Source organism: Electrophorus electricus, chromosome 24 (assembly GCF_041902795.1).
Source record: "Electrophorus electricus isolate QZ-2024a chromosome 24, ASM4190279v1, whole genome shotgun sequence".
NCBI lineage: Eukaryota > Metazoa > Chordata > Actinopteri > Gymnotiformes > Gymnotidae > Electrophorus > Electrophorus electricus.
In genome coordinates, this window is record NC_137520.1 from 10344930 (window position 1) to 10368628 (window position 23699).

General features: G+C 42.5%; 2 protein-coding genes across 17 annotated transcripts in view; both read left to right on the top strand.

Annotated features, from left to right (window-relative positions):
• The first annotated feature begins 1052 nt into the window (after positions 1 to 1052).
• Positions 1053 to 9514, top strand: emc1 (ER membrane protein complex subunit 1). Of its 2 annotated transcripts, XM_026998151.3 has the most exons (21): positions 1053 to 1169; positions 1495 to 1622; positions 1854 to 1919; positions 2000 to 2093; positions 2182 to 2310; positions 2444 to 2570; positions 2670 to 2825; positions 2923 to 3090; positions 3182 to 3253; positions 3370 to 3468; positions 3552 to 3648; positions 3804 to 3920; positions 4550 to 4749; positions 5021 to 5170; positions 5903 to 6064; positions 6155 to 6412; positions 6594 to 6767; positions 6968 to 7178; positions 7288 to 7372; positions 7489 to 7618; positions 7881 to 9514. In XM_026998151.3, the coding sequence occupies exons 1-21, from the start codon at positions 1078 to 1080 to the stop codon at positions 8058 to 8060; spliced, it is 2895 nt and encodes a 964-aa protein (XP_026853952.1). In that variant the 5' UTR covers positions 1053 to 1077; the 3' UTR covers positions 8061 to 9514. The 2 variants fall into 2 exon arrangements, with proteins under 2 accessions (XP_026853952.1, XP_081563250.1); XM_081707124.1 differs by lacking the exon at positions 1495 to 1622 and having other exon boundaries at positions 1065 to 1169.
• Positions 9515 to 9716: 202 nt separating this feature from the next.
• The window catches only part of ubr4 (ubiquitin protein ligase E3 component n-recognin 4), a 36111-nt gene continuing 22128 nt past the window's right edge, over positions 9717 to 23699 (top strand). For 5 of the 15 annotated variants that reach the window (XM_035522572.2, XM_035522578.2, XM_035522577.2 and 2 more), the window contains exons 1-38: positions 9717 to 9869; positions 11760 to 11857; positions 12055 to 12158; positions 12268 to 12397; positions 13498 to 13637; positions 13857 to 13959; positions 14061 to 14202; positions 14327 to 14451; positions 14538 to 14662; positions 14799 to 14858; positions 14961 to 15151; positions 15280 to 15379; positions 15489 to 15626; positions 15722 to 15839; positions 16278 to 16340; positions 16502 to 16689; positions 16979 to 17135; positions 17292 to 17377; positions 17500 to 17669; positions 17831 to 18110; positions 18211 to 18349; positions 18492 to 18571; positions 18674 to 18802; positions 18999 to 19181; positions 19338 to 19460; positions 19566 to 19795; positions 19920 to 20038; positions 20376 to 20473; positions 20581 to 20738; positions 20916 to 21122; positions 21270 to 21371; positions 21464 to 21564; positions 21649 to 22036; positions 22132 to 22195; positions 22330 to 22521; positions 22648 to 22718; positions 22832 to 23024; positions 23436 to 23669. In XM_035522572.2, coding sequence (XP_035378465.1) covers positions 9745 to 9869; positions 11760 to 11857; positions 12055 to 12158; positions 12268 to 12397; positions 13498 to 13637; positions 13857 to 13959; positions 14061 to 14202; positions 14327 to 14451; positions 14538 to 14662; positions 14799 to 14858; positions 14961 to 15151; positions 15280 to 15379; positions 15489 to 15626; positions 15722 to 15839; positions 16278 to 16340; positions 16502 to 16689; positions 16979 to 17135; positions 17292 to 17377; positions 17500 to 17669; positions 17831 to 18110; positions 18211 to 18349; positions 18492 to 18571; positions 18674 to 18802; positions 18999 to 19181; positions 19338 to 19460; positions 19566 to 19795; positions 19920 to 20038; positions 20376 to 20473; positions 20581 to 20738; positions 20916 to 21122; positions 21270 to 21371; positions 21464 to 21564; positions 21649 to 22036; positions 22132 to 22195; positions 22330 to 22521; positions 22648 to 22718; positions 22832 to 23024; positions 23436 to 23669 — 5454 coding nt within the window. In that variant the 5' untranslated portion in view covers positions 9717 to 9744. The remainder of the gene's footprint in view (positions 9870 to 11759; positions 11858 to 12054; positions 12159 to 12267; positions 12398 to 13497; positions 13638 to 13856; positions 13960 to 14060; positions 14203 to 14326; positions 14452 to 14537; positions 14663 to 14798; positions 14859 to 14960; positions 15152 to 15279; positions 15380 to 15488; positions 15627 to 15721; positions 15840 to 16277; positions 16341 to 16501; positions 16690 to 16978; positions 17136 to 17291; positions 17378 to 17499; positions 17670 to 17830; positions 18111 to 18210; positions 18350 to 18491; positions 18572 to 18673; positions 18803 to 18998; positions 19182 to 19337; positions 19461 to 19565; positions 19796 to 19919; positions 20039 to 20375; positions 20474 to 20580; positions 20739 to 20915; positions 21123 to 21269; positions 21372 to 21463; positions 21565 to 21648; positions 22037 to 22131; positions 22196 to 22329; positions 22522 to 22647; positions 22719 to 22831; positions 23025 to 23435; positions 23670 to 23699) is intronic. The other 10 variants (XM_035522579.2, XM_035522585.2, XM_035522584.2 and 7 more) reach the window with 8 other exon arrangements.

Here is a 23699-nt window from a genome sequence, read left to right on the forward strand (position 1 = left end):
AAAAAACAACAAAAAAATGGATGTATCATTATACAGTCATTATCATAGACAAATAGACCATGTTGCAATTTTGTTTATACAGCTGGAAAATGTATGTTTAGTAATATGTAAAATGATCATATTTATATTTTCTAAAATAATGTTTAAAAATTACCTTATAAAATAAAATGTATTTTATGAATATATTGAGCATAAACATTTACCTGTATTTCTAGCATTGTTTAATGGGCTTGGACCTTTAAACTGGATTTTATTTTTCATAAAGGAAGTCCTTTTATGATGCTAGATTCTGTAAAAAAGACAAACAAACATCACATTCACAGGACCAGCATCTTTGCAATTATTGCAAAAACAAAACACATTTGTTCAAAGAGTAACAAAAATATTAAATAAAGGGACAGAAGAATTCTATATGTGTATCGGAGAAAGCTCCCTAAGTGTCTCTGCTATGAAATGTTATATCCTGGATAATGTCACTATTATCAGTTGTCTATTTTGAAATAATCTCTAAATAGCTGCAATGGCGAGATAACTGAGACTGGTCAGTATTAGCAGCACCAGTCAGAATCAGAATAAGCAGGTGAAAAACAAACAAATAAAAGTTAAATTTCTTTATATAATTCCTTGATATAATAAAAGTTGTATGTTTTAGATATTTCCATCAATTTAGATAGACTAAAAAGCTTGGAGATAAATTGCAAAGCAAGCATAATCTCTTGGGAGACCTAGCAGACTAAAACTGGTGAAAAAGCACGTATCTGTACAAACAAACAAACAAACAAACAAACAAACAAAACCTAGACTGTATGGGTGAAACAGGTGGAATGAAGTTATGAAAGTAGTCAGAATGAGTGCCTGATCATAATGATTTCAAGCGTCTTTATACTTGGAAATGTAAACTGAATGCGATGTCCATTAGTTTTGATCTATTTCAGAAAATACATCTTGAACAAACTGTACTATGTTATTTGGTGTGTTATAGTGTTCGTAACAAAACTCTCATAGCTCTTCCCGGCAGGACACACAGTGGCTGGGTCCTAAACCGTGAAGAATTGTGGGAGTTGGTCATCTGCAGCAATGGGCTGGCTGTTAGCTAAGATATTTATTTCTTTATATTTGATAATTTTTGTTGTGGCAGTATTCGAAGACCAAGTTGGAAAATTTGATTGGTACGTACATGATGGTAACATGTTTTTTTTTTGTTTTCTTTTTCACCGTCGCCTTTCCCCTTACCATGAATGTTTATTGGGCTCCACCTGCAGAATGTGAGCTAGCTGTCATAGCTAGGGTTAGGGCGGTTATTCTCACATCATGACAGCGTCGTTCAAATCAATGCAGTGCATGCAAGTATTTGGATAATTGCTTGTCAGTAATATTTTTTTTATAGTATAGTGTATAGAAGCGTGATTTCTTTCTGGTATATGCACCAAGAATATGGTGTTTCAATGTTCATTGTTAAAATTTGCTAAATGTTCGTTTGCGAATTTATTTCAGGAGACAGCAGTTTGTTGGTGAAGTGCGCTTTGCTCTCTTTGATATTAATTCTCAAGCATCTAAAAAGCTATTAGTAGCAACAGAAAAGAACATTTTTGCTTCCCTCAATTCCAGAACCGGAGACCTTTGTAAGTAGCATTATTCCTCATACAGCAAACCGAACTGTACCTCCGAGAATTGCATTATTTGATATATTCGATATGTTCGTGTATGCTGGCTGTTCTTCTGCGCCATTTTCCACAGCTACGTGTATATGAAAAATTATTCGATTTAACGCCTATAACTAGGCACAGATTATAAAATGAATTTTTCATTCATAAATAATTATGCTACTAAGATGTTGTTGATGCTTCCCATAGTCTGGCGACATGTGGACAAGACAGGACCCGAGGGGCATATTGATATGCTTCTTTTGTATGGGCAAGGTAATCCTGATGTCTGAATTGTGACATTTTGTTAGTATGTGAGAATGTACTGTGATTATACTGATTTTTCTGTCTCCTAGATGCCCTTGTTGTTGTTGGTAATGGACGTATTCTTCGCTCCTGGGAGACCACTATTGGTGGCTTGAACTGGGAGACAGTGCTTGATACTGGAAGGTTGTGATTTTGTTGCCATATCTAATTGTAGTAGTATTGTTTCAAAGTAAGTAAAGTCTGGCATATGAAAATCATTTTTCCCCCTTAGTTTTCAGTCTGCTGCTTTCATTGGAGTTCAAGACCAAGTCAAATATGTGGCAGTGCTTAAGAAATCTACTATTTCTCTTCACTACATCTCCAATGGCCATCAGAAATGGGTGGAGAACCTCCCAGAAAGGTAGAGAGAATGCTTGTTAATCACAGATGTATAATTCCTTTGGGTTTATCAGATGTTGTGAACATATGTGTTTTCCTCAGTCAGACAAGACAAGAATTTAAGAGTGTCCTGTCTGTTACCTTACATCCTGCAGTGACACTGTTCAGTATCAGATTGTCTACTCTGGAGGCAGTGGACAGGTCTTGCTTTTGGGTGTAGTCCCCAACTCCCATATTGTCATGGTTGAGTACAAGATTGAAGATGGAGAAATCATGAAACAGGTATAGTTCTAATAAAAGGGTCAAGTGATTATATAATTAACATTGTGCAATGTAATTATCAATGTCTAGGTTCGTAATCTGCTCACTTGTTGTTTTCAGAAATCAGTTGCAGCTCCATGGCTCACTAGCTTGCAGTCCAGCTGCGTGGTCGTTGGTTCTGGGGTCCTTTTATGCGTTGACCCGATGACGCAGTCCATGTACACCTTACTGTTGCAGTCTGAGGAACAGCCAAAAATGAGCCAAATCTTACTCCAGGTGTCCACCTCTCTTTGCTTTCCATATTGCAGTGTTCAGGCTGTGGTGATCTTGCATGTCCTGTGTGTAGATTCAGAGCTGACCTTTCTTCTTCCAGACTCTGGGTCTGGAGGTAGCCTCAGGATTTCAGCCTGTCCTGATCTCCACCCAGCCTCACCCAACTCGTCCTCCTCTGCCTGAGTTCTTCCTTCAGCTTGGCCCGGATCATCACATCCTGCTGCAGTTCAAAGATGGACTCATTTCTCCTCTCAGAGATTTTAACCCTGTATGATGGCATAGGGCAAGAAAGAGTTAAGTAATATTGTGTAACTGTTCTCAGGCAATTGGCGAGCTGATGTCTACTTTTTCCCCTCTAGTCTCATCTGGTCACATTTGCAACAACTGGAGAGAAGACGGTAGCTGCTGTTATGACACCAAAAAATGATACTGTGAGTGTATATCCAAAAACTACCTACTTTGGGTTGTGAATATCTTTCCTGTCTTAAATTCCCATTAAGTAGCAATGTCGATTGTAATGTTGTGTTTTTGTATATGAATGTCAAAGGCATGCAGCATCAACCTGTACACTGCTGATACAGGTCGGAGGCTTCTTGATACCACTATCATCTATTACATGGACCCTAATGGAGGAAGGCCAACAAGGGTAATCTTTGTTTAAGTGGCATTTTAGAATGAAAACTATTTGTTGTAGGACCGAGCTAAGATAATATTGTTTGTCTTTTTTAGTTGTATGTCCACGCCTTTCTGAAGAAAGATGATTCTGTGGGCTACAGAGTCCTGGTGCAAAATGAAGATCTTGTCCTCAGCTTCTTGCAGCAGCCTGGTATGAATAAATCTCTGTGCAATGAGTTGGTAAAATTTTTTATTTTTAATTTGAAGTATTTCTTTACTGAAAATCGTTATGTGAATCGCTAAATTTGCCAAATAGAAATCTATGAGGTTAAGGAAATAGTATTAAAATAAATGGTTGTTTTACAGGTAGGGTAGTGTGGACAAGGGAGGAGGCCCTAGCTGATGTGGTCACTATGGAGATGGTGGATTTACCCCTCACGGGAACACAGGCAGAACTGGAGGGAGAGTTTGGAAAGAAAGCCGGTAACGTGCAATAATATCTTGTCATTTCTTTTCACATTCCTTTCTGCCAGTTCTTTCTAAGTCTAATTAAGGGACGGTGTCATGTACCTGTTCCCTGTTTGTGTCTGTCTCCCCTTCATTTACTAACATGTGACCTGTATAACTACTGTTTTCAGTTTATTTAACCGTCTGAAAGGATTTAGTGTAATTTTGTGAAGTTTTGCTGTTGGCTGAAATTTTGTGCGCAGTCTATTGCTGCTTATGTATGCTGCTTATGCTACTTGTGCTCTAGTGTTATGTTGGGTCAACAAACCCTTTGCTTTTCATGCACTGTCTCTCTCTATATTTATTTACCTTTTGGCCTTTCTTTTTGCTACACTTGGATCCAGCTATTCAAGGTAATCTGAAACGTTTGCTACTGCACCTTCATAACTATGTGCATTTCATTTGTTGTCATAAGTAGTTTGTTTACTGTAAAACGATTGCCATGTGATGTAGGCCAGGTAAAATAGAGCTATTGTGGAGGTGCAATGTGTGATGCCTGAAAACTGAAGTGATTATTGGTAGTACTTAAAACTTCACTTGGTTAAGAGGTCTATATGTGGGTCTTGGTTTCCAAAAAAACCAAAAACAACTCTTCCTTTTTGCAGATGGGCTGTTGGCCATGGTTTTGAAGCGCCTCTCGTCGCAGCTGATCGTCTTGCAGGCTTGGCTGGGCCACCTGTGGAAGCTCTTCTACGATGCGAGGAAGCCCCGCAGCCAGGTGAAGAATGATGTCACCATCGAAACCTTGTCTCGGGATGAGTTCAACCTGCAGAAGATGATGGTGATGGTGACTGCTTCAGGGAAGGTATGATGATGAGCTTCAAGAACAACCTGAAACGTTTCACAACGTTTTTGTAAAAATTCTGTGTAGCTCACAAAATATAACTTTGCCTAATGATATTAAAGATAAATCAGATCTTTACTAGCATAGTGATGACCTTAACAGTCCTTTTTAATAGTGTAACTAAATTACTGTCTTATGTTGGAATATGTATATACTTTGTTTACTTTCAGTAGGAATATAACTTTTTTGTTTGTTTGTTTTTTTTTTCTTCCCAATGTTTTTTTTTTCTCAGTTATTTGGGATCGACAGTAAATCTGGAACTATTTTGTGGAAGCAGTATCTGGAGAACGTTAAACCCAATTCAGTTTTCAAACTGATGGTGCAAAGGACTACTGCTCATTTTCCTCATCCACCTCAATGCACTCTACTCATCAAGGATAAGGTAGGTTACTGGAGCCTGTATACTTGCACCATCAGCATATTAACAACTTAATAACAGTATATTTGCACGTTCAGTTAATTATTATTCATTAATACAATGATGATAAACCCGTCAGCTTTACACTTCATCCCATTCCATTCACTATTCATCCAAGATGCTCCCCTAATCATCCTCATTGTGGTCCTTTCACTCCTGGTTGCCCTGTTCTTTCTTTAACTACCATCATATTCAACACTCCTCTGGCCTGGTCTCCTGCCAACATCCCCATCTTTTACCCTAAATTCATGGTCTGGCTCCTTGAGTCAGTCAGCTCTGCAGTCCAGTGAAAACTGCATAAAACTTTGTATGTATGAATTGTTGGTGATTTAAATTTAAGTTTAATCTCCTGCGATTACATATCAGGAGTGCACAGTCCTTCTCAAGAAGTGCTTGAGTCCTTCTGAAGAACTACTGGATGACACCTTCTGGATTCAACTTCTTCAGCATTGGTCATGCCAAGCATACAGTGGTTATAAACAGATGTAAATTCAGGAATGTGGCCTTCTGGTGAATCACAGAGAAGCCATCCAGAAATCCAGCACTAGTTCTTAGTTCATTCACTCTTCCGCAGTTGAAGTGGTCTGCACTCACAAAAATAAATCTCTGTGTGTGTGTGTGTGTGTGTATTATTATTATTCCTACCTAACTAATTTTATGCATTATTCATTATCATTTCTGTCTTCATCCATGTAGGATACAGGCTTGGGAAGCCTTAATGTTTTCAATCCCATCTTTGGTAAGAAGAGCCATATCAGTGTGCCAGCTTTGCCCAGACCTGTCCTTCAATCCCTGTTGCTGCCCCTTATGGATCAGGACTATGCAAAGGTTCTTCTTCTTGTAGATGATCAGTACAAGGTCAGCCTCATTGCCCTCAGTAGAATAAATGAACTTTTCTCAGCAAAAATGAAAAACTCTTGATAATATGAACCCATCTATCTCCTTCAGGTGACAGCATTCCCATCCACTAAGAATGTCCTGCAGCAGCTGCAAGAGACAGCTTCCTCTATTTTTTTCTATCTAGTAGACTCTAGTCAGGGCAGGCTGTCCGGTTTCCACCTACGCAAGGATCTGTCTACTGAGCTGATCTGGGAGGTGGTCATCCCCACTGAAATGCAGAAGATAGTTGGGGTGAAGGGCAAGCGCGCCAATGAGCATGTCCACTCCCAGGGTCGGGTCATGGGCGACCGTAGTGTGCTTTATAAGGTAATATCACAACAGAAGCACCTTTTAACAACTACTATTATTGTGGATTTGCTCACCTCCTGAGTTTAAATACTCTTTTAAATTCACAAGCTAAAGCTTATCTGAGGGACGTTTGTTTGTATTATGTGATCAGGAATTTGGCCATCACTTACTATAGTTTTCAATAACTCTTTACCTCTAGTACCTGAACCCGAACCTACTTGCTGTGGTGACTGAAAGCACAGACAGCCATCAGGAGCGCAGTTTTGTGGGGATCTTCCTCATTGATGGTGTTACTGGTCGTATTGTACATGAGGCAGTGCAGAGGAAAGCCAGAGGGCCTGTTCATTTTGTGCACTCTGAGAACTGGGTGGTGGTGAGAAAACGAGCAATTTTTTTTGCGTGATTTAATTTGTTTAATAATCATGCTGCATGTCCAAGTGTGTCACTGTATTCAAGGAGAGCCCAAATCATTTGAGTCAGTTCATATTTATTATAGTATTAGGATTCATTATGTCACTTAAAAGGTGTAAAGCTCACCAAAAAAAAAATAGTTCATGCTTCTTTTCTTTCTAGTATGTGTACTGGAACACAAAGTCTCGGAGAAATGAGTTCTCCGTGCTCGAGCTCTTTGAGGGAATGGAGCTCTATAACAGCACAGTGTTCAGCTCTTTGGATAGACCTCACCCACCTCAGGTGCTGCAACAGTCTTATATATTTCCCTCTCCTATAAGCACCCTGGAAGCCACCCTCACTGAGAAGGGCATCACCAGCCGACATTTACTGGGTCAGTTCTGTGCACTTAAACAATAACTACAGAGAACTTTGTTTGCAGCACCTGAGGTGTTGCTTTTAAATCTGCTGTTGATGTCAGACATGTTGTTTTGTTTGTTCAGTGGGTCTCCCATCAGGTGCCATCCTGTCTTTACCAAAGATGTTTCTGGACCCACGGAGACCTGAAGTGGCCTCAGAACAGAGCCGGTAAGCAGTCATTAGTGAGGGTCTCAGAACAATAACTCTTATAGAGGGATGTCTTTTTTGCAATTGTTAATTGTAGTAATGGGGTGCTATTGTTCAAACGTGATGTATTTCTACAGGGAGGAAAACCTAATACCATATTCTCCTGAAATACCAATTCGCACTGAGTGGTTCATTAATTACAACCAAACTGTTTCAAGAGTAAAGGGTATCTACACTGCACCGTCTGGCCTGGAGTCTACATGTCTGGCAAGTGTCTTAAGAATAGCATTGAAATTTTGCATAGTCAGAATGGTATGCACTCTATACTTACTATGTCGTGTGTGTGTGTGTGTGTGTGTGTGTGTGTGTGTGTGTGTGTGTGTGTGTGTGTGTGTGTGTGTGTGAGAGAGAGAGTTGTAGTACTTTGTGTTTCTTTATTTACCTATATTTGTGTCCAACATTGGTCCTGGAGATTCATCTCCCTGCACAGTTTATACACACTAATGTACGTGTCTTTTTCCTCCAATAGGTGGTGGCATATGGCCTTGACATCTACCAGACCAGAGTCTACCCTTCCAAGCAATTTGATGTTCTTAAGGATGATTATGATTATGTACTGATCAGCAGTGTACTTCTTGGCCTTTTCTTTGCTACCATGATAAGCAAGCGACTAGCAGAAGTAAAACTACTTAATCGTGCATGGCGGTAAAGCAGAACCCCTTGATGGCTGCATTCTGTCTGCCTGTTTCTGAATGATTTGACACATTCATGGCAGGAAATCTGCTGATGCCCATGTCAGACTGCATCATGAGCATCAGGAAAGTTTCTGCAGCCAGTTGTTTGGACTGATTTTTTTTCTCTCTCTCTCTCTTTTTTTCTTTTCTCATTGATGAGAAAGAAATGCATTCTGTCTTTGTTCCCCCATACCATTGGGCAGAGTTGTTATTTTAAAATGTATTTATTGTAGCTATTGTGGTGAATTAGACCTGCCTGTCTGCCTTTTTTTAAGGACTGAGCTATTGAAATTACCATGTGACATTTTTGATTGTTAAATACATATTGAAATAATGCAAACATTTTATAATTGACACTATTTGGTCTCTAATTTGTATAATATGTTTTTGTGAATGCTAAATTTGGTCAGTTTGCATTACACATACATCTTAACAAATGCATAACTGTAGTTGTTAAGGTAAACTCTGCTGTTTTGTAACTTAATCCAGTAGCCTCCTACTTAATGAGTGGAGCATCTTATTTATTACTAGCACTGCATCTACCATTATGTGAATTTGAGAGAGAGGTGCTGCATACTTTTCCTCCTCCAACTACAATTGTGTGTACGTACCCAGGGAGAGACGTCCGGCCTTTTGTATCGTCATGAGAGAATACGTTGGATTTGGTAATTACAGAGTAATTAATAAAGTTACAAATATTTGATAAATAGGAGTGATGCATAGTAGCAATAGAGTTTTGTTTTTTTTTTGTTTTTTGTTTGTTTGTTTGTTTGTTTGTTTTTTCTTTCCAAGAATAAAAATGTGTTTAATGTTTGGATGAACAAGTACTGTCTTAAAGGTGCTGAAGAAAGTTCTGAAACATTTCACGATTTCCTGCTTTGATTCGAATTTTTGGTTCATTTTTTCAGAATTTAAACTTGCATTTGAAGCCTTTTCTTAGACAGATATTCGTCACCTCCAGTTCCAGTCTTTTAAAGCAGGATTATGAAAGTGTGCACTTGACAATGCCTCTAAGACTGAAATCTAGAAGCAATGGCTTAAACTGCTTATTTCAGGTCAGACACACTGGATTGTCTAAAACCATGTGATGATACACTCATAGGCATGTTCTGTATCTTAGCTTGAATTTTATTTCTTTGTTTGGATACTTATAAGGTGTATTTAAATACACCTAATTATGCATCTATCATTGTCCAATATCCATGTTCTTCTATTGTCGGTAACAAATTGCTATGGAATGAAAAAAACACTGAGTTTTGGGGAACCTTTGACAAAAGATTAAAAAGCTACTTTTTAGTTTACTTCAATTGGATTTTGTTTATTCATGCTGTGTTTAAATGTCAGTGTAATTTCTGGAATACAAAAAAAAATCTGAAAGTTGATTTTATCACTAGCTGATAAGTATTAATAAAACAGATCTATAACACCGCTTTCCTTTTATTTTTGCGTATATATTAAATGTGACGGTGGGAGCAGGATGTATAAAATCCTGATACTTCTGATACTTTTAGTATTTATCAACGCAGTGATAACTAAAGTGCTGCTGGCGTTAAAATGAGATGATTTTCTTTTTTGTTTACATGTGACGACACGTCCTGTTTTTTTACGTCTGGTGATTAATCTCATTTCCTCTCCTAGATTCTAATAGAGAATCACAAGATGGCGTCGAGTGGAGGAGATGGAGAACCTGAGTGGACCGCAGCCGTGCGTCCGCTTTTATCGGCGTCTTACACGGCTTTCGAAACGAAAGAGCTACCTCAGCTTATAGGATCCATCATAAACAGGTCGGAACATGGCTTGTTTTGCGTTTTTAGGTGTGCAGCCTGATAAATTATGGGGATCCAGTCTCAAAGTATGCGCTAGCTTGCTAGCTAGCTACAGTAGCATTAGCATTAGCATTTGCACTTGCACTAACAAGCTAAGCTAGGCTAGGCTACCTAACCTGTACTGTACAGTAAGGAGCTACGCTAGCTAGATAGCTAACTAGCACTTCGGGTAATTGAGATTCTGCTTCATCATCAGGCCGAATCTGAGAAGGGTGTCTATGTTTGACTCTATAAAAACATGGTGACGATCCTCCCAGCGCTTTTACATAGCTATTGAGTTAGTGTGAGGCGTCAGTTTAGGTGCGCTGTTTTGTCTTGGGAAATAATTTGTTGCAACCATCTGTTTTGGCAGTTTGTTGGTTACCACCCATGTCATACAGCGGGCCACCGAGTTGCTAGCTAGCTACCTAGGATAGCTCATACCTGACAGGCAAGCCAAAAGTTACTCAGTGCTACTGATTCCTAGCTATCTAGCTGTTTTCTGTCTGTCACCCTTACGCCTTTGACCGGAATATGTTAACAGTATGTATTCAGTATTAGATAGATAATCCAGCTAAAAGACTTGGAGACTTGTGAAGTTTGCAGAATATTCAGCTAGCTAACGCTAGTTAGCTACTTGGCTAAAATCCTGTGTGGCTGCTGTAAGTAGAGGCTTAGCTAGCTAGCTCATTCCTATTGAGCGTCAGCGCTAGCTAGATGGCTATTGTCAGCTAAATCGTAACCCTGTTCTTGTTTTTAAAAGGGAAATGTTATTTAAAAGGCTAGATGTTATCCTTGTAGCATAATATGTGTGTCTATGTGGAGATGTGTTTAGTTGTAGCTGTCTGCACTGCTGTCAACTTAAGTTTAGCCTCATGCGTTATTGTTGGTGTGGGGAAGAAGACCCTACCTGACGGCGTTAAAAGATCATTAGCTCGTTAGCTAACTAGCTCCGTGAACTCCTCATTAGTCTCTAGTTAGCTATTAACGAATACTTACTTTATACGTTTTGCATGTACTATAACAATTCATGAAACACACAACTTCTGTAGCTAGTACTTTGTTTGATTGCGTATTAATTCTCCTCGTTTTCAGGGATCTCTAAATATAAGTCATAATTTGTGAGTGAGAGGTAAAGGTTATTCAGTTGACCTGCAACTGGATCAAACACTGTTAAATTTGCTGGCATGATCCCGAACCTGTACAAGTGCACGTCTGCACTGAACCGTTCATGACAGTATTTCCAGTGCTCTGGTGTGAGATGCTGTTAATAGTGACCCTTGTCTCAGCTTTAGTTTAATTAATGTTTTATTATTATTATTAAGTGGGTTCATCATTTCCTAATTGCTTTTATATGCTTTCACTGTAAGTAAGCACATAATTGGTATGCCATTAAGCTAGGCCTACTTCCATAGCACCCTCAACACACATGCAGTCAGTTTTCTGTGTAGTGTGTACTTTCATGTTCTTCGCTTCCAACTTCCACTGCAAATGCCTTTGAAGCCTTATCAGAATCTGGGTTTTGCCTGTTTGTGCATACAAACTACAGTCACTAATAAACAGCAGTCAGATATGTTGCTTAGGTTTGATGATGAATAGAATCACAGGAAGCATAATGAGCATTGTGTTTTACCACTCAGAACCCGTACCTGGAATTTTCCTTTTTTGCAATAAACTAATTTTGCTTGGCACAGTGATTCCCAAGGGGCCTGTAGGTGCCATCTGTTTTTAGGATAATTTCTATCAGGCCTCTAACATATGACAAATTCCACCAGTGTAAAAACTGATGCTGCTGATGGTGGATTGGGTTAAAAAAAAAATCTACAGCTTTGCTGATAAAGATGCTAACATGTCATATTCCTTTTGCAGTGAATCTGAGATACTTCATCATGATAAACAGTATGAGCCTTTCTACTCGTCTTTTGTGGCGCTCTCTGCACATTACATCACCACAGTATGTGGACAAAGTATGTGAATTAATGCTCTTCTTTTTAGAAAGGGGGAAGTGGTATAAATTATGAATTCATTGAAAACTCCATAGTAATGGGTTATACACTACCCTGCAAAAATAAGCTACTTAAATGTTGTGTATTAGAAGTATTGTAAAAGTCCTGGATATACAAAGTGGACAGTAACCTCCTTATTTTCTTATTTCTGTCACTAGTCCCCAGAAATCAGCTGCTGTCGGTAGCTGCGGCATGTAAAGTATTGATTGAATTCTCACTACTGCGACTTGAGAATCCGGACGAGGCATGTGCAGTTTCACAGGTCAGTCATGTCCTTGAAATTAGTCAGCTATTTGGATCATGATATAATTGCCTTGCTTTTCAAGTTGTCATGCCTTTCTTACGATGGTTTATATTTTGTTCATTTTCAGAAACACCTGATTCTCTTAATAAAAGGCCTTTGCACTGGTTGCAGTCGGCTGGATCGAACAGAGATCATTACCTTTACTGCAATGATGAAATCTGCCAAACTTCCACAGACTGTCAAGACGCTTTCTGATGGTGAGGACCTTTTAACCTTTTTTTAAGCAGTGAAAAACGACCCCAAATACTTCAGATTGTTTTTAATGGTATGTTGGAGCTGTAGTTATTGCATTCTTGCTTGTGGACTTGTATGATTGAATATTTGCTGGGCTGTCTCATCTTTGATTTCATTTTTTAATCCTCTGTCTTAAGGCTGTGCCCCTTCATTTTCTTAACTTCATTTTTGTAGTAAGAAAGCCCAGAGTGTAATTTCAAGGTACTGTGCTTTCAGTGAGTTGTTGGGCTGCCACGCTCTTTGAAATTAAAAAATGTATTGAAACATTTTATATTAAGACACAGTCATGTTTGGACATTTTTTTGTAGTGCAAACTGCAGCATTATGCCAGAGCTTTGCAGAGGTCATGGTCTTTACTCCCAAAGCCATTTTACAGAAGAATGCTGAAAAAAACAACAACCGATAATGCTATTGTGTATGAGGCGTGGTACATGGTCTATCTTCCAGCCCATCCCCTATCTCCAGCCTGAACTCAGAATCCTTAAAATCATGTGTGTTACTGTTTTAAATGCAAATGTTTCCAAATGCATCTCATGGTTTATTTTCATAGTGGATAACCGTTCACAGTGGCTAACCTTTTCCTACCTCTTCCAGGGGCTTTTGGTGTTATGCCATGAGGACTTCCTTTGCTTTCTGTACACTCCTGAGTAGCATATGTCAGCAAGTAAACTAAAAATAAGAATGTTGGACACTGGTGCACTTGACACCATCCTTTATTACTATAGGTTTAAATAAATGGCCTTAGACATTTCCATATTTAATCTAAGTGTTGTTGGTTTTCTGTGTGGAGATATAGGCTTCAGGTCATATTTTGTGTTCCACAATGGACAGGCTCGTGAGCTGCATGGTACATTTTCAGTGCCACAGAGTCTAGACAATGTCTTGTGCGATCTGAGTCTATTAATCAATCCCCCCTCTCTGAGTGCTAGGCTATCAAAAAGGGAGCTTTGTTCCTTTGCCTCTTTCAAATGGGTTTTGCAGTCTCCCATTTCCAGAGCGGTGCTCTCAGAGCTGGAGTGTGTACTCATGTTCTGTTCTCCTGTTGCCTTGTCCTATTGTCCAGTGGAGGACCAGAAGGAGCTGCCCTCCCCGGTCAACCCTGAGCTACGACACAAAGAAGTACAAATGAATTTCTTCAATCAGCTGACCTCAGTGTTTAACCCCGATGTTACTGTCCTAGCCTCGCCCTCTGCTCACATGCAGGTCTGTGTCTTTTCACGCACACAGCAACAGACCATGCCTCTGAGTTCCATATAAGCATATAAATAACAATCATTTAAAAAAGTAATGAAACAAAATAGAAATAAGAGCACATGGTTTGAGAATAAACTATAAGTGCTAATAAGTGCAGATTGCATATGTGTTTTTTTTTTGTTTGTTTTTTTTAAATTTTTTTTTTAAAGTTGTCGTTTTATACCGTAGACTGAAGGCGAGTGTGACGACCAAGCAACAACAGATCAGGCCACACAGGCCAAAATGAAGAATGCCTTCATCTCACAAAATGTGTCCAGTTTACAAGAATTGGGTGCGTAATTCTAGATGAACACAATCCATCATATTACTGCAGTAGCCTTGAGATTTGACTGCAATAAACCAAGTTATAACTTTGCTATTTTCCTGTCCCAGGGGGCTCGGAGAAGCTGCTGCGTGTGTGTCTGAACCTGCCATACTTCTTACGCTACATTAACCGCTTCCAGGACGCCGTATCGGCCAATTCTTTCTTCATTATGCCAGCCACAGTGGCAGATGCGACCGCTGTCCGAAATGGGTGGGGCTCCCTTGCATTCCTGGGTTGCCACGGCGTCATCGTAGTGCATCACAATGCATTCTATATCCTCTATGAATGATGCAGAATTTTTTTCCTTAATGATTTTTGCCATTTTATCCCCCAGTTTCCACTCCCTTGTGATTGACGTCACTATGGCCTTGGATACCCTCTCCCTACCTGTACTGGAGCCTTTAACTCCCACGAGACTCCTCGACGTGACTGTGCTGGCTCTGAGCTGTCTCTATGCAGGTTGGATAACTAATACTGCTGCTTTAAATAGAAATGACTGTGTTTACTTGGACACTGTTATAATGAGGATTGGTTTTCCTGCGCAGGTGTGAGTGTGGCGACATGCATGGCAATTCTGCAGGTGGGTAGTGGTCTGCAACTTCGGACCGCCTCAACAGGTGCAAAGGAGGAAGACTACGAAAATGACGCTGCTACCATCGTGCAGAAATGTGTATGTGAAATCCTTGTACAAATCCAGCCACTATCGTTGATCTTTTTCTTAGGTTATTCTTATTATTTGTGTTTGGAGAAGTGTCTTCTCAGTAGATTATGCTGTCTGTCTGTCTCTCTTGCTCTCGTTGAAACAGCTGGAGATATATGACATGATTGGGCAGGCCATAAGTAACTCTCGTCGAGCTGGAGGGGAGGTAAATGAGAAGTGAATGCTGATGTATCACCAAGAGTGCTGCCAGAGGCATTCAGGCTGTGCTGCATCTTGGTCTGTCACTGAGCGCTGCTTTCTTCTTCAGCATTATCAGAACTTCCAGCTCCTGGGCGCCTGGTGCTTATTGAACAGCCTGTATTTGATTTTGAACCTGAGCCCCACTGCTCTGGCAGACAAAGGGAAGGAGAAAGACCCTCTGGCAGCGTTGCGGGTCAGGGACATTGCAACCCGCACCAAGGATGGAGCAGGGTCCCCTAAGCTGGGCCCTGGGAAAGGGTAGGCATCCTTTGCTTCAGTTATTGGATAGAGACTAGAGATGCCTTCTCTGCTTTTTTTTTTTTTCCTTTTTACTGATGGCCTGTCCATTTTAACATTTTTATTTTATTTTTTTGTAAATCTTGAAGGCATCAAGGTTTTGGGGTTTTGTCTGTCATTCTGGCAAACCACTCCATCAAGCTGCTCAGCTCGCTATTCCAGGACCTACAAGTGGAGGCACTTCACAGGGTAATAGTTCAAACTTGAATATGCCCCACTGTTCTCTGGCCCGTTTCACTTTTCAGTTTCATCTTATATGGAACAGCAGTTCATTGTGTTTCATCTGCTTCTCCTTCAGGGCTGGGAGAGTGATGGCCCCCCGGCGGAGCTGAACATCATGGCTCAGAGCACGTCCATCCAGAGAGTGCAGAGACTCATCGACTCTGTGCCTCTCACCAACCTGCTCTTTACGCTGCTCTCCACCTCCTATAAGAAGGTATCAGGCCATGTCACCTGGCCATGCTCGGAGGGCGGGATCCTTCCTGAATGTGTGGAGTCTAAACGTGAATCCTCTGGTTTTGCTACTCACAGGCCTGCGTGCTGCAGAGACAGAGGAAAGGCTCGGTGAGCAGCGACGCCAGCGCCTCCACTGACTCCAACACGTACTACGAAGACGACTTCAGCAGCACAGAGGAGGACAGCAGTCAAGGTAACGAATGCGACAGAGTTCTCTCTGAGAAGTCAGTGTAAAGCCTAGGAAAGTTAGATTAGAATTATGAATTCAAAACCAGGAATATGGTTGCCGAATCATTTTTTTCCCCCAGAGACTAATCGTATGTAAACTATTGCTTAAATTCTCTCTAATCTACTAGTGACCTACTTCTGGTCAGATGTATCTCATTTTGAAAGCTGAGCTATGTCTTTCACCGGCTGAGCTAGTGTCAGGGCAGAAGTGGGTGAGGTGTATTTTAACACAGTTCCTGAAGGCTGTATGCTGTAGTAGACGGACAAGGGTCAGGCCACTCGAGGGCTTAGAGGCAGGTCAGTTTATCTCTTGCTGCAGAGTGCTGTTGCACGCAAAGCATGCCCTGCTTAACTGCGCCGCCCCGGCAGCCGACGCGGCTAGTGACAGTGTTCGTTATTTCAGCAGAGAGAAGACAGGAGAGGACAAGAGCAGCTTGTGTCTCAGGTCAGCAGATCTCTGCATTAGGTCAGACTCGTAGCGTCTCTCTCTGCTCCCTTTTACTGTGCTTTCATAAAGACTCAAAGAAGTCTTACTCCACGGCTTGTAGAAACAGCAGCTCTTATCTGCCTGAAATACAACAACCTCAGGGATTTTGGAGATGAACTTGGCTGTCTGCGCATTCACAGATGATGACAGTGAGCCCATTCTGGGCCTGTGGTTTGAGGAGACCATCTCTCCCAGTAAAGAGAAGGTGGCACCCCCACCTCCGCCTCCTCCCCCTCCTTTGGAGACTTCACCGAGGCTCAAGAGCCCCAGCAAGCAGAACGCAGGAGAGAACGGCAATATCCTAGCTAGCCGGAAGGACCCGGAGTTGGTAAGGGGACACCGGGTTTAGGTTGATCTGTGTAATCTGAAGACTCTTTGGATGTTTGCTACCCGTAGTGCATCTTAACCAGAACCAAGTGTTTATTCCCATAACAAAAATGTTAAACACCTAGACAAAAGTGGTTTCTTTAAGATGCAATTGGTAAACTTATTAAATTGAGCTCATCTTTTAACTTTAAGTTCTCATATTCAACATTGTGGTAAAGGAAAGGCAGGTGATCTCAGGAACATGTGACTGAGCAGCAAGTGAGAGAGTATTTAATATTTTTTCCCCCCAGTTCCTTAGTCTGGCTTCTAGCATTTTGAACTTCATCACAACATCCATGCTGAAGTCCAGGAACAACTTTATCCGCAACTACCTAAGTGTGTCCCTCACCGAGCAGCACATGGCCACCCTGGCCAGCATTATCAAAGACGTTGACAAAGACGTGAAGGGTGAGGAGACTATAGTCTTGAGTGTTTTCTGTGCATATTTTAATGTGTACCTATGTCTCTTAATGTCACTGCGCAGTTTTTTTTAATCCTTGATTGCTTTCAGACGTTACAGCCTTCATAAAACACCAGATCTGACCTGACCTGTCCTGTCTCTAGGTTCCTCTGATGAAGAATTTGCCTCTGCATTGTACCACTTCAACCATTCTTTGGTGACATCGGACCTGCCTTCTCCAGCCCTGCAGGTAAGGGAATCCCCCACCCCCCCATCGCTCCACGACTCCGAAAAGGATAACATGACTCAATTAAAACATTCTCTGCCTAGCTGGTTGACTGATGCTCTGGTTGACTGTCTGTATGTGTTTAGAACACCTTGTTGCAGCAGTTGGGTGTGGCGCCATTCTCTGAAGGCCCCTGGCCCATGTACATCCACCCTCAGTCGCTCTCGGTGCTCTCCAGACTGCTACTGATCTGGCAGCACAAAGCCAGCCTGCAGGGGGACCCAGATGTCCCCGAGTGTATGAAGGTTTGGGAGAGGTGAGCTCAAACTCAACAGTAAATGGTACTTCACTGTCTTCATCCTTATGTCAGAGAAGTTGGATTGTAATAAGGAGTAAATGGTTTGTTGTATATTGGTAAAAGGGAGCACATTTTTCTCCAGCAAAGCTTGAAAGAATTGCTCTGCCTGTTTGGTTTAGGTTTGTGGGCACCCTGAAGCAGCATACCTTGCAGGGAGCCATGCCCAGTGAGGAGGACCTGAACGTGGAGCACCTCCAGCTGCTGTTACTCATTTTCCATAACCTGTCGGAGAAGGGTCGACGTGGGGTCCTTGCCCTCTGCGCACATGCCATCATTGAGGTGGCCACCCAGGTGGACTCCCAGCTCCAGGCCGTGCCCCTCAACCTGGCCCGCATCCTACTGGTCTTTGACTACTTGCTACACCAGTACTCCAAAGCCCCCATGTACCTGTTTGAGCAGGTAGGATAAGAACTGGCCATTGATCTCATTTCCAGTCAAGCACTCTTACCTAGAAGGAAGGGTGTCTGTATCTGAAGGGTGTCTGTTCATACACAAACAGGTGCAGTACAACCTTCTGACTCCACCTGTGTCCGGCGCCAGCTCCACACAGGAGGGGGGCAAGCGAGGTGGCCTCCCACTTTACTACGGCTTTAAAGAGGTCGAGGAAAACTGGGCCAAACACTGCTCTGCAGGTAGGAGTAAGTCATACTTCTTATGTTCCTCTCTGTACTGTCCTCAAAGATCTAAGATTACATGAACTGAAATCAAAACTAATTTGGAAGTGGACCTGTGACAGTAGTGTAGATTTTTGTTGAAGGTTTCCCATGTTTTCTAATTTAGATTCTACAGTGCAGCCCAAGTTCTACTGTGTGCTTTCTCCCGAAGCTTCAGAAGATGACAGGAGCCGACTTGACAGCAAGGTAAAAGAAAACTCCAAGCCCATTTCAAAACCGAAAATACTTTCTGAAAATTTGATAACTCCTGTTCACGTTGAATTCATCTTCCTGACAAATCCCTCATAGGTCTTTCAAGTGCTGTTCACTGGAGCTATAAAATACGAAAACTTGTACTCCTCTCTCATCTCCCTGCTGGCAGCTGGCTCTCGCTTTGACATGGCCAGAAGGCAGGAAAACAAGCCTATTACCCCAACCGTGAGTCGCATAATTGCAGTCTTCTGTGTATATGCTTCATTTGGTTGATTGACTTCGAATTTGAGACTGTTAGACCCATTGACGTGTAAATATTGAGTAGCTTGTTATTGATTAGTTGGCATGTAATTTACCTCTAAAGAATGTTCTGATTGGTACTTTAATGCCAGATGCCCTTGCTGCAACTTATTTCTTGCAGGAGGCATGTTCCCTTCAGTACTATTTTCTGATCCTGTGGAGGATTCTGGGAGTGCTGCCTCCCTCTAAAGCCTATGTGGAGCAGCTGAAGACGGGTAATAGTGACTCAAATGAGAGCGACATTCTGCACACCCTCAGGTGGTCATCGCGCTTAGGAGTCAGCACATATGTCATCTGGATCACGGTGAGTGTTCCTAGCCTGCACACCTGGACCAGCCTTTCCCTTCCCTTTCAGAAAGCGACTGTTTTCTAACTTGCATCTGATTTTTAATTTTTTTTTTAAATGTCTCTTTTTTTTCTTTTTTTTTTTTTCCCCCCCCCCTCTCTCTAACCCTATCAGGAACACCTTGTGAAACAGGGAATGAAAGCAGACCATGCAGCGTCTCTGGTTGAAATGGTCTCTTCAAAATGCAGTGCCATCAAATATGATGTAGAGCTCGCAGAGGAGTACATTGCCAGACAGGTACACATGGCCAGATGGTGATAAATGGAGGCTTCCTTATATTACTTGGGTCATGTCGTATCATAAAATGTATAATGAAAACTCCTTTTCTCGGTTTTGTTCTAGATCTCGTCATTCTGTTGTGTGGATCCCAACAGCATCTTGCCTCTTCACCAGATTCCTTCTCTGCAGACCATATACACGCTGGACGCTGTAATTTCTAAAGTGCAGGTCTCCCGTAATGAACATTTCTCCAAGGTGGCAGCAGAGACGGACACTCACAAATCCTTTGAGATCACCAAGAACCTGCTGCCTGCCACACTGCATCTAATTGACATTTACACTGCCTTTACCAGGTTCGTACCAGTTACTGTGCTGTAACCTGCCTAATACACACTTAAGTGTTAACCAGTGATAGCTGCTACATGCTACCTTTTGCGGTTCCTCAGTGCTGAACACTTCGGTCTGCCCTGTGTATAGATCATACCTGCTAATGAGCCTCCCTGAGGATGGAGAGAACAAGGCCACAGAAGCCAAACTGCAGGGATACGCAGCTGTGCTGTCTGTCGGCTCTACCCGCTGTAAAGCCAACCTGCTGGGTAATGGTGCCGGGCGCTCTCGTCCCTCTGCTGCTTTCTTCTATAAATTTGTTCATTGCAGAGCTGCACAGACATCAGTGTTCGTGCACGTGTTATGGATGTACACATGCGTAACCATGGTGTTTTATACAAATGTTCAAACAGTTTGACTTCTTAAGATTGATATTGGGCAAAAAATAGAGACATGTTAAGAGCAATTCCTCTTTTTGCTTGCTGGATAATTCTAGTTTTGAAGTGAATTACACTTCAGTTTAATTTAATCTGTCTGGGATAAACTTGGCTTTCCTGAAAATGTTACAAACGTGATTTCCAGCTAATCCTTGCCCTCTGAATTTAGGCCAAACAGTAATGCAGAATCTGCCGTCTGCTCTTCAAACACTATGCGAAACATGGAATAACATTCACACTAATGAGTTCCCCAACATCGGTTCCTGGGTAAGTGCGCTACTGTGCCTTGCATAGCCTAAACCCCTTCCCCTTGTACAAACGGTCTAATTCCAGGTGTTTTTTTTTTTTTTTTTTCTTCTCTTCTCTCTCCTCAGCGGAATGCCTTTGCCAATGACACCATTCCGTCAGAGAGCTATATCAGTGCTATCCAGGCTGCCCACCTGGGCACGCTTAGCAACCAGTCTCTGCCCTTAGCCTCCTCCCTCAAACACATCCTGCTCACACTGGTACGCCTCACTGGAGACCTCATTGTGTAAGTTACTCTTCACTTTATGGTGCTCCAGGTAGCTCTCAAAACTGAAATACTTGGTGTGATTTATATGAAAGTGTTTGCAGAAATGTAACCGTGTAATGAGGTGTCTGTTCAAACAGTTGTTGGTGAAGTGGATGTGTTGTAGGACCCTGGCCCTTAAACATGTTCCCCCTACAGCACAGAGGAGCTGAACCCTCCCCAAGTTATCCGTACGTTGCTGCCGTTGCTGTTGGAGAGCAGCATGGAGAGCGTGGCTGACATCTGTAGCACGTCTCTGGAGAGGATCCTGGGCCCGGCCGAGTCCGACGCCTTCTTGGCCCGCGTCTACGAGCGCCTCATCACCGGCTGCTACAACATCATCGCCAACCACTCCGACCCCCACAGGCAAGACACACAAAGCTTAACGTTCTCTGAAGCATACAACATTACGTTTGTCATATCGTGGAATTGTTAGGTGTTTATCCAACGTGAATATGGTGGAAAGCTAACTCAGCAATGCATGTATGTGGTCTGGTTTACTTTGCCTCTCAGTGGGCTGGAAGAGTCTGTGCTGGAGGAATGCCTGCAGTACCTGGAAAAGCAGTTGGAGAGCAGTCAGGTCCGCAAAGCCATGGAGGAGTTTTTTTCGTTCAGGTACCACCACAACCTAAGCCTGCTCAGTCTCCTATAGAAAATGCATAGCTTTAAGCAAGTTAACTTTATTTCGCCCTCCCTCTCCTCTTTAGTGGTGAACTGGTACAAATCATGATGGCAACTGCGAATGAAAATTTATCTGCCAAGTTCTGCAACCGGGTTCTGAAGTTCTTCACTAAGCTGTTCCAGCTCAGTAAGTAGCCAAAACCAATAAAAGCTTGGTCTCTGAGCCACAGAACAGCTATTTCCTAACACGTCTGTGTGTGCCTGTGTGCAGCGGAGAAGAGCCCCAACCCCAGCCTGCTGAGTCTGTGCGGCTCCCTGGCCCAGCTGGCCTGCGTGGAGCCGGCCAGACTGCAGGCCTGGCTGACCCGCATGACCGTCTCGCCCCCCAAAGACCTGGACCAGCTGGACACGATGCAGGAGAACCGACAGCTACTGCAGCTGCTCACCACCTACATCGTGCGGGATAACAGCCAGGTGGGCGAGGGTGTGTGCACCGTGCTGCTCAGCACGCTCATCCCCATGGCCACAGAGATGCTGGCCAGCGGTGACGGCGCCGGGTTTCCCGAGCTCATGGTTATTATGGCCACACTGGCCAGTGCCGGGCAGGGGGCGGGACACCTACAGTTGCACAGGGCCGCCATCGACTGGCTCAACAGATGGTGAGAGAGACCAATCACAGTGGACGTTGTTTAATGCTATTTTGGTTGCAGGGTATGGTTTAAAATAACTCATTTTTAATTTTTTTTCCTTCCAGTAAAAAATATTTATATCAGAAGAATGTTGTAGAGAAGGTTACTGCTAATGTGTCTCAAGGCAAAGTAAGTAGAACGTTTATTTATATATATATATATATACAATATTCATTTTTTACAATTTTTGCCATTTTTACCATATATTGATGTTTACCATTGAAGTTGTAGGGAAGTGATGTAAATTTGGTGTTGCATTGCAGCATGCCAGCATGTTGGAGTGTGCTTGCCACATCATCTCGTACCTGGCGGACGTGATGAATGCCCTGAGGCAGAGCAGTGGGCAGGGCTCCTCCCAGCTGCTGATGGAGGGAGAGGAGAAGGTCATCGAGGTGGACTCCGACTGGGTAGAGGAGCTGGCTGTGGAGGAGGAGGACTCGCAGGCCGAAGACTCGGTCAGGAAACTGCCTGCTCTCACAAGGCTTAGAACTGGTGTCTGGTTTGCTGCTTTGGGTGGTCGATGCCTTTGGGACATTTTGATACTCATGCTTCTGTCTGCAATTGTGGTTTTTGCCTCCTAGGACGAGGACTCTCTCTGCAATAAGCTCTGTACTTTTACCATTACACAGAAGGAATTCATGAACCAACACTGGTAATAATGAAAGAGCCTGCCATTCACTTTACGACCACCCCCCCCCCCTTCCGGTGAAACACTGTGCTGATTTAAACACACAAACCTGACCTTCCTCTTCTTTCACTGTCCAGGTATCATTGTCACACCTGTAAGATGGTGGATGGGGTAGGTGTGTGTACAGTGTGTGCCAAGGTCTGTCACAAAGACCATGAGATCTCCTATGCCAAATACGGCTCTTTCTTCTGTGACTGCGGGGCCAAGGAGGATGGCAGCTGCCAGGTGAGACCGAATACTTCAGGTCATCATGGGAAAAGAACAACAGCGGTAACTTTGGCTTGCAAATCATTTATTATTGATTATCATGAACTCATTTCAGTTCTCCCTCAGCCCATCAGGACTTTCAGTATTTTTTTTCCATGAACCATGTCTTTCCTCCATGGTAAATCAGTGGTAAAATATGAGTTTTGCATTTATATCTAGTAGGATGATAGATTCTTGAAAATGCTTTGACGCTTTAACCCATGGGCATATTAACATTAAACCATAACATCTCATGCATGCCTCCTTAATTGAAACCATATGCATGTTTAAAATAGTCAGTCTCTTTGGTTAACCCCCACTAGTAAAGTTAAAAACTAAGTTTGGTCCCTTAATTCCCTTTAACATGAATAACCGATATGAGCGGTATCTTTTGTCCGTTTGTTTTGAACTGAGTTCTGTATGTGTGTTGAGCAGGCTCTGGTGAAGAGGAGTCCCAGCAGTGGCATGAGCTCCACTATGAAGGAGTCCTCAGCCTTCCAGAGCGAGCTACGGATGCCCGATAGCGCCATCCGCCACCAGAGTGCCTCGCCCGCTGACAAGGGCAAGGTCACCATCTGCGACGGCAAGAGCAGCGACGAGGAGAAACCCAAGAAGCACAGCGTGTGCAAGAACATCGAGGGCTGCAGGGAGGACCTGCTGGCTCAGGTGGTAAGAGAGGAAAGGCTGTTGACACCTAGT